General features: G+C 43.1%; 2 protein-coding genes across 2 annotated transcripts in view; one reads left to right on the top strand and one right to left on the bottom strand.

The window, feature by feature from the left end:
* Positions 1–817, top strand: part of rtbdn (retbindin) — a 3,905-nt gene extending 3,088 nt beyond the window's left edge. Inside the window, exon 6 of the mRNA XM_046844151.1 lies at positions 1–817. This exon is cut by the window's left edge and continues 37 nt beyond it. Coding sequence (XP_046700107.1) covers positions 1–287 — 287 coding nt within the window. The 3' untranslated portion in view covers positions 288–817.
* Positions 818–7,836: 7,019 nt separating this feature from the next.
* Positions 7,837–9,745, bottom strand: junbb (JunB proto-oncogene, AP-1 transcription factor subunit b). The gene has a single exon (XM_046844417.1). The coding sequence runs from the start codon at positions 9,373–9,375 to the stop codon at positions 8,371–8,373; it is 1,005 nt and encodes a 334-aa protein (XP_046700373.1). The 5' UTR covers positions 9,376–9,745; the 3' UTR covers positions 7,837–8,370.
* Between the last annotated feature and the right edge of the window lie 388 nt (positions 9,746–10,133).

The raw sequence follows: 10,133 nt of genomic DNA on the forward strand, positions 1-10,133 counted from the left end.
GGGGTGACGCCTTCATGACACTGGAGGATGAAGCTGCAGTGGCCAGAGGTCACAGCTGTGGATGTCTGAACCTCACCGCCTCAGACCGTGAAGTCATAGCAGCTCTGAGAAGACAGAAAGCTAGCCCAGATGAGTTGGACACCACCAAACACCATGGAAACACCATTTGCATTCACAGTTCAGCCTCAGCACCCCAGCAGGGGCAAAAGAACCACGTCAAGTCGGTGTTCCACAAGCGCTCGGCTCCCGGCGTACACGACTCGGAGGGCAGCGGGAGCGGCTTCTAGAGAGTCCTTCATTTAAACTTTTGGAATCTTCTAAATCCTGAATCATGGCATTAATGTAGAAAGTCCTGAACCATCTAGCAGAGAGTAGATCTACTCAATCGACTCATGAGTCGTAAAAATGACTCATTCTAGGATAGATTTTGTAGAACGATGGCCTGTTATTTCAAATACCTGTGTTTTAGGTCACATTGTTACTTTCCTCATAAATGTTCTTACTCTCTCAAGTTTTTATAAGCGACCTCGTTAATTCTGTCCGATCTCAAAATCTGATTCTAAATCTATTATCAAGCGTTTGCTCATTCATGTTATTCTTAGACATCACACTTCCTGTCCACTTCCTGTCTACTTCCCTTTTATCACTCCAACATAAAGCGGTTAGAGCATTGAGAAAACCATTCACATACACACACCATCTACATGACCAGTGTATATCTGTGTATACATTAGAGGAGCAAAAGTATGTGCACCCGTTGGACATCATGCTGAAATTGTTACCACGAAGTAATAAAGAAGCACACAATGTTGTCGAATGTTTTTATTATTTATTTATTTTTAATGCTATAGAAGTACAATTTCCTTTCACAGGAACTCACAGAAAGTGAGATCGGTAAAGACACGGTAGTGAGAATGAAGATTGACGTGGAAGAACTTCAGAGTCCTGCACAAAGCCCTGACTTTCTAAACCCCACTGAACACCACTAGGATGGTGAAACTGGAACTGGAGGCATCATTCACATCATCACTACCTGATCTCCTTCATGCTCTTGAAGATTAATCCCCCTGAGCCACATTCAAAAAATGTAGAATATATGAGGAAGAACCCTTGACAGAAACCAGGTTTATCCTGATCTGGGTGACACTGAATGTCCATTCATTATTGTATCATCATTGTTGAGGTTCAGCGTGAAAGTCCATGAAAGTCATGCTAATTGCAAGCCATTGGAGCAAACTGTTTATGTAAATCACAGTCCAAATCCATCTTCCTGGTTCTTGAGTTTAAACCTGCATGAGAAGTTCTGATAGAAACAATGACGTCATTATCATTAGCCATCATCTCGAGTTAGTTTTTTTATTAATAGGATTGATACAAACCACACAGGAAGTGCAGAAAGTAGACGAACATCGAGTTTCCACTGAAAGTAGAACCTTCACACTTCATGTTGTAGCATAAATGTGCCATAAGGTGGCGGTGTTGGATTGTGTAAATAAACAGGCGCCTTTACACACAAACACACACAATTTCACAACACAATTTACAAAAATTCCCCTTTAGTGTTATTTACTCTTACTAGGCCACATGATTAACTTTTATTGTGAAACCTCCATAAGACACTTTGATCTAAGCTAGAAGCTAATCATGAGATAAAGGAGGAACTTTCCAAAGTCAAGCATGTTTCATCAGATTAACTCCACTTGATGTAGAAGATACACTTCTACAGAGCAGAACACCTCAGTTAAAGCGTTTCAGGGACAATTTAAGGGCAGTTTAGCCTTTAACATCAGTGTTCCTCCATCTAATGAACGATTGTTGTGCTAGCATGTACTGCGTTGATGGTTAGCTCATTTTAATGAGTTTAGGAGTAATTTTAGTAGTTTTAGTTCAGGAAGCACAAAATATTCAACATTCCCTCCAGTGTGCTTTCCAGTCCCATGTTTTGGTTTGGATCAACGAGTTTCAGCTTCAGAAATGATATAGAAAACCCACTGTGCTAATATATTCAGTATGCTAGTTAGCTAGTGTTAGTGTTTGTAGCCTAAACAACAAATTTGATAATAAATGGACAAAAGAATTGAAACACCAGACTTCTCCACCCATATGTGCGTCTTCTCCAAACCTTTATCACAAACTTGGAGGCACACAATTGTATGATCTGCAAGCTTGAACTAGCATGACAAAGCAGGCTCCATGAAGATCTGTTTTCAATGGGTTTGAAATGTGTGGAAGATCTCCTGCTATGAACTCTATTGAAAACCTTTAGGATGAATGTGACTGCACTCCAGGCCTCCTCACTTCACCTACATCAGTACCTGATAGTACCTGGCTGAATGACATCTCACACATATCCACAGAATCTAGTGGAACGTCTGCCCAGAAGAGTGGACCTTATTACAGCAAATGGGGACAATTAACATGCCAGTGTTACGGTCAGGTGTCCACAAACTGTGTTAGTTGTAGCGTATAAGATCTGTAAAGTTCAGTTGTGCTGTGTTAGTAAAATGGGCTATCTTTAGGGGTGGGTTCCTGGCATGTAGTTGCATGGTATATTTCACATCTGAGGTATTAGGGAAGTTCTGCACATTGATGTGTTCAAGATTTGACATTTTCATGGCCTTTATGTTGGTCTCCAGGGGGGTTTCCTCAGAATCCTGCTTGTGACAGATGTTTCGAAAAACGATGACCTACCACATCTGTGCCAGTGCCAGTGGTGCATCTTCTGGTGCACGATATTACTAGCTTTCAAAGCCCATTGAAGCATGAGAAGTCCAAACCGAGTTACAGAGAGGCCATGAAAGTCAATAACGTGTGTGAAACAACTTCTTATCCAGCAGAAAAGAAAAGCAATGCTGGTGGGATAATAATCCCTGTGCAACGTGCGAAAAGATCTCGGAGTTTGATTGTGGGTTTTTATGTGTGTGTGTGTGTGCTAATGCATGCTTCAGATCTAAAGGTGGGCAGAATATTCATAAGGTTAAGAGAGAAGGTGGGATGGAAGGGCAAGAGTAGGATTTAGAGTGTGAAATGGAGGTGGGATGGAGAAAGTATGAGGTAAATGGAGACAAAACAAGTGAGAGAGAAAGAGAGAGAAAAAGAGAGAAAGAGAGAGAGAGAGGTGGGATGAAAGTGTGACGGAGGTGAGTGGAGAATGAGAGAGAGAGAGAGAGAGAGAGAGAGAGAGAGAGAACCCAAGTTGGTCTGAATGCGAGTGGGGAGACTGAGCCCACCATCACCTTCTGTCGTCAGCATCTGCATCATAGAAGATCCCTCGGTGTACATTTGCTTGCGTGTGTGTGTGTGTGTGTGTGTGTGTGTGTGTGTGTGTTTTAAGTGCGTGTGGGAATGCATGTGTAGGCACGATGCTTCCAAGCCCACCTTCTGACGTCTGTCTGGTATTAAACAAATACCCTTTAGAATAAAGGAAAATGCTTTGTGATGTAAAAACGAGGTCTGGTGTAACCCATCCAGGAAGTGGTAACTACAGCTGCTTCCTCTGCACAGGAAGTGCCTTCAGATGCACATAAACACACAGCGGTTGTAGTTTTACTTTATTACTGTTACACTACGGCGATGCTGAATTCTGGATTCTGATTGGTCAGGAGGCGTTAATTCGCTTTCTATTACGTACATCATCGTTTCTATAGTAACAATATAGTAATATATACTAATGCAATATCATATAATAACAACTTATTAGTGACTTTTAGCAAATATTGTAAGTCTTTTTGAACATCCTATCCCACATTTAGTCCTCATTTCTGTTATAAGAACCTCCACTCTTCCTGGAAGATGTTCCACTTGACTATTGATGTAGGTGAGATGGTGAGGAGGCCTGGGGAGCAGTCAGCGTTCACATTCATCCCAAAGGTGTTTATTATGGTTGGAGCTCTATAGCAGGAGATCTTCCACACACTTTCAACCCATGTAAAGCAGATCTTCATGGAGCTGGGCATCATCATGCTGGAACAGGTTTGGATCTCATAGTTTGAGCGAAGGGAAAAATTGCATGCTACAGCAGACAGACAAGAGTTTGAGGAAGAAGCACATCAGGTGTCCCAATACTTTTGAAGTCTTTCCATTACAGTGCTCCACTTGGATCCTTTTTTTAATATGCTACAGAAAAAAAATAACTCCAGTTTAAAAGGCAGTAGTGTGAAGTGCACGGGATTCACAAAAACAAGCTGAAGTGGGAGTGTGTTCATTTTTCCGAAGGAAAATAAAAAAAATACCCTTAAAGAAACATGATCATGGATGGAAACTGGAGCAGCAGTGCAAATCTGTGGCCAAGTTCATGATGTGTGTTTGATGTGGTTTGATGTCTCAAGCAATGAAGCAGAAGTGAACTAACAAAAAAAAAAATCCCTCAGCCCATCTGTTTCAGGTCAAAGGTCCGATGGACAGCGTGTGGGCTGAAGTACAACTGAATTTGTTTGGAAATTCCTGGCTGACCTTTAGTAAAACAAACTCTGAGGGGAAAAGGAAGAACTGCTAAAACAGACTGAGATGTTGCTGTGAGATGTTCATTGTTAACCTACGCTGAATAACATTCCACCCAAACAGCGTTTACAGGCACCGTGATGTTTAATCGCATCGTTTCCACGGCAACCCATGAGGTCAATTGGTTGTGTTTTTATTCCCCAATAATAGTGCCATAGGTTCCTTCATGTTATCAACCAGGGAGCAAATGATATGATGCAATACAATACAATGTGATATGATGTGATACAATATGACATGATACGATACGATACGATACAATACGATACAATACGATATGATATGATGTGATACAATGTGACGTGATACGTACGATACGATACAATTCGTTACGATACGATACGATACGATACGATATAATATAACATGATGTGATACAATATGACGTGATACGATACGATATGATGTGATACAATATGACGTGATACGATACGATACGATATGATGTGATACAATATGATGTGATACAATATGACGTGATATGATACGATAAGATATGATGTGATACAATATGACGTGATATGATACGATACGATATGATGTGATACAATACGATATGTGTTATATATACGATACAATATGATACGATGTGATACAATATGACGTGATACGGTATGATACGATATGACGCGATACAGTATGATGTGATACGATACGATATGATATGTGGTATATATGATACATTATGAAAGCATGTAACAGGATACAATAGGACGCCGCTCTGAAACATTTGTACAATTCCCGGTATTTATAGCTTGGAAAAAAATGTGAACAGAACTTCAGAATTAGAAAAAAAAGAAAAGAAAAAAGCCCTGTTGACCTCAGCGTGGAAAGATCTGATAATGGCTAACAGATTTACTAAGCTGTGTAACTATATACCAAATAAAAAGGAGTGAAATAAAAGCCAACCTTCATCTTCCCGTAAATAAACAAGCTGCGTTTCAGAGCCACACGTGTTTCTGCAGTTTATTTAATACACAACATTTACCTACTTGTTTCTGATGTGTTATTGAAATGAGGCCTTGAATGCTGATGGGTACAGCCTTTGGCAGACGCCTTTAGAAAACTTTTTAGGATTAGGGGCCTTGCTCAGGGGCCCACCTTCAGATCTATGCAACCACCCCCACCATTGACCAGAATTCCCCCATAATAGTGCCATAGGTTCCTTCACGTTATCAGCCAGGGTGCAAATTATATGATACAATCCAATACGATACGTTGTGATACAAGATGACGTCATACGATATGATGCGATACAATATGTGATATACGATACATTATGACACGATGTAATATGATACAATAGGATACGACATGTGATGATGAGATACAATGCAATACAATATGATACGATGGGATTTGATGTGGTACAACATGATACGATGCGATACGATACATTGTGAAACGATATAAAACAATAAAATTGTAAGTTTGTTAATTAAAAAAAAAAGGTCCAATCATAAGTTAACATTTCCACTGAATTTGTGATTGGATATATGATTTAGGTTTTTTTATGTCACAATTCGATATTTTTGACGATATGCGATATAATAGAATACAATACGAAAAGATACGATCTGGGGTAGTTAGGGGTAGTTAGGGGAGTTTTACGTGGTTGTTGGAGGAGATAAAAAGGGGACACATTGGCAGCAAAAGTGAAGGGGAAATGACGGACCGCGCAGGAATGTCCGAACCGGAGCGTGGGCGCGCGTGGGTGTACCGTGCCGGGGACGGTTAGTGTGTGTGTGTGTGTGTGTGTGTGTGTGTGTCAGATGCGTCAGCTTCCAAACACGCACCAAAAAATCCCCAGAGCGAGCATCCAAACTCCAAAGCGCACATTCCATCTAACCATGGAGGAACCACTGGCGTTCATGGACCACCAACCCCAACCTTCTCATCCTCCCTGTCTCCACGTGACCTTTCTTTTCAGGTCATACACAGGGTAGAGGTTTTTTCTGTTAGAGTGAATTCTCTAACCCTGAACTCTACCTGCTTAACCTTCACACCAGCCTTTTACGCGTGAGGACGTGAGGACGTGAGGACATGATCTACATGACTCCTCATTTTTTTTTACAGCTATTAGATCAAAAATGACATTTTGAGTTCCTCTATTTTATCACGTTTTTGCTAACAGGTCGGTGAGATAAGTCGGAGATGAAATCTGTCATACATCACAAAATGTCCAGGATTAAAGAGAAATGGATGGTGATTAGATGAAGATCATGATGCAGGACTACAGAGGGAACCCCAGCATGAATCATTCATTCTCAGGAGGACAAAAATATAGATAGATATATTATTGTATATTGTATAGAATATGTTTGGACCTGTTCCAGCATGAAAACGCTTGTGCACAAAGTCAGCTCCCTGAAGATATGCTTTACATGAATGAAATCTTACAGACATCCTCACAACATCTAGTGGAAGATCCCCCAAGAAAAGTGGAGGTTATTATTAGAGCAAATGTGGACAAATTGTGGAATGGGATGAATTTGGGGTACATTTTGGGCCCTTTTTTGTTGTTTGTACTTCCCATGTCTTTAAGATGATATCTTCAACCAGGATTACTTCTGCTGTGTAGCTCAGTATCTCAGGCTTCAGGCTGATGCTTATGGTAAAAACATGTTCAGAAGGTCGTCTACATGTAAATCAGAGCACCATTTAATGGGTGTTTATGCGACTAACATTATGGAGATTTGGAAAGGTCTAGCCAAGAACCTTCTGCTGTGTGTGTGTGTGTGTGTGTGTGTGTGTGTGTGTGTGTGTGTGTGTGTGTGTGTGTGTTGTTTAATTTTTTTTCGTGTTTTTTACCTAAAAGTTTATTCCGTTCACAAGAATTTTCCCCACTGAGTATTTCTTTTATATATAAATACCCCCCTCATCACTGGTGGTGGTGTTTTGATGGAAAACGCTTCATTATGCTCTGTTTTCCAGCCCCTACAGAGATCTTCATGTTCACCACCAGTGCGCTCATCGGAGAGAAATGAAACCTTAGTGGGCGTGTGGGCGGCGGATCTTCGCGCAAACACTTCCCAGTTGTGACGTAAGAAGCCCTAAAAATGCCCATATAAGGACATGCAGTTTGACGTAGATAGGAAAGACCTTAACGCCCCCCAAAAGAAACTGTGGCTCGAGTAATAAGTGTTGAGATTCAGAAACGAAAACAACACCATGTGGTGGTCATGGAAAAGACTAAATAAACGTGAAAAATAGAAGCAGTGTAAACATCTGGACTGTCGGTTACATAACAACCGGAAGTGCATTTGATCTGGGTCGAAGTTCATTTAGGTTTGTAGAACCATAGATTTGAAAAAGGACCAGCAGAAACATGAGAGATATATTTCAATATTTTTTTTACTTAAATAAACAACAAATAATTAAAAAAAATGACATTGTAAACATGAGACATTGTTGACATTTGTAAAGTCGGGATCAACCTGACTTACAAAAAAAAAAACACAACGAAATAATTTACACATTTAAAAAATGACAGTATCAGATAAATGACGTCATAAGCTACTAAACGTTACAAATCTCCCTTTATCATGAAAAAAAGATGACGTCATTGGCATGAAGTATAGGCTTTACTGGCCTGTTTCACTCGAGTCTCTTGGAACCTGCTCGACTCCAGAACGTGTGTTTCGAGGGTGTTTGTGTGTGTGTGTCGCCTCTGACTTTCACTTTCACGGCGAGCTTGTAAACGGTGTCCGGCAACCGCAGACGTGGAGCTACCGTGAAGCTCAGCAGAACCTCATTCAGAACCGTCCATCGAGTGGCGTCTCAAAGTGAAGGTCCATCTTCCAGTGTTTTGAGTGTTAGTGAATATAGAGCGGTGTCTGTATGTCTTGTGTGTGCGCGCGCGCTTTTTGTTCAGAAAGCCTCCATCTTGCTGGTCAGCATGAGTTGGCAGCCGCTGCTGACGTGCCGCAGGACCTTCTGCTTGAGCTGCGCCACTTGCTCGCGCAGGAGCGAGGCGGTGGTCGACAGGCCCGCGTTGTCCGTCTTGAGCACCTTGACGCGGTCCTCGAGGCGCGCGATGCGCTCCAGCTTGCGCCGGCGGCACTTGGTTGCGGCGAGCCGGTTCCTCAGGCGCTTGCGCTCCGCCTTGATGCGCTCCTGGCTCTCCATGTCGATGGGCGAGACGGGCGGCGAGCCGTCGCTGCTGTGCATGTCGGGCACCGTCTGCGGCTCCTCCTTGAGCGCCACGAAGCGCTGTTGCGCGGGATGGACGCCACCGGACAGCGGGTACGCGTGCGTGGGCGCGTCAGCGTGCGCCGAGGGCAGGTAGCTGATGGTGGCAGAAGGGTAGCTCGGGGTGGCTGTAGTGGATGAGACGAGGTTTGGGCAGAACGGGTTGAGCGTGGTGTAAACCGGAGCTTCTGGCTGCAGGGCGGAGCTGAACGCGGAGGGAGCCGCCACCGAGCACGTCGTCACCCCGCCCGCGCCGATCGACACGTTGGGCGGGGGTTGGTTCATCTTGTGAAGCTCGTCGAGCGCTTTCACGAAGCCCTCCGCGAAGCCCTCCTGCTCGTCTGTGATGGAACGGTGGCCGTAGAGCTGATACTGGCCCGGCGGTGTCGGGCTGGTCAGCACTCCGGTACTGTTCTGGATGATCAGTCTCTCCAGCTCTGGAGACGCCAGCTTCAGCGAGCCGACGTCCGGCTGAGACGTGTGGAACACCGAGTCTGACTTGAGGCTGCGGTAGGGTTCGCTCAGGCTGCTCAGGCTCATGGTCTGCTGCTGCTGCTGTTGATGTTGCTGCTGATGCTGCTGATGCTTCTGGAGCTTGTAGTCGTGCAGCGCGGCGTCCGTGTGGCCGTAACCCAACAGAAAAGAGTCGTCATGGTAAAAAGGTGTCTCCATTTTTGTGGACATAAGACGCGTAGATTGAAGGAGGTTTTGGGTTCTTTACCTGAGTCAGTCAGGTGAGCGACTCTGGTGTCTCAAAATTAAATATATATATAAAACACTGATATCAAAAACAATAATAAACTTGACTCCTTCTTTTCACTGTCCAGTCTGAGAGTCCAATCTGAAAGATCCCAGTATTTGAAAGTTATCTTCAAATAATACAAAAGTCCACAATCCCGTGCAAAAATCTGTGCAAAGTCTCAAATCAGCGCTCTTTGTTTTTCTTTCTCCTGCTGTTTCTCTCTTTCTCTCCTCTCTGGATGTATTTATTACAGCAGAACCACAGCGAATATCTTCACCATGGGCTTCACATGGATTGCTTTTTTCCCGGCCACCACATTCGCTTTTATGCTGACAAGCACGAAGCGCGCAGCTCGCTGATTGGCTGGAAGGGCTCGCTCTGACGACAGAACCCGCCCGCTCCAATGACGCGACGCGACGTCATTGCCAGGAACTGCGGTGGCTGTAAACAAGCCCCTGGGCGAAAAGGAGGCGAGGAGCAAAAGCAAAGCATAAATAATGCAAATAAGCTTATAATACCTATATAAAACCCCCGAGCGTTTATAAAGCCCGCTATTTAAAGCAGTCAAATTCATCATTAATCATCAGAATTAATGGATACATGGATTTACACCACCAGCACTATCAAAAGCGTAGAAAAAACTAGAAACAATTTCCAAATAATGTCTGGTTTTATTTATTTGGTAACCTTCAGACATCAT

The sequence above is a fragment of the Silurus meridionalis genome, chromosome 29 (genome assembly GCF_014805685.1).
Source record: "Silurus meridionalis isolate SWU-2019-XX chromosome 29, ASM1480568v1, whole genome shotgun sequence".
Taxonomy (NCBI): Eukaryota; Metazoa; Chordata; class Actinopteri; order Siluriformes; family Siluridae; genus Silurus; species Silurus meridionalis.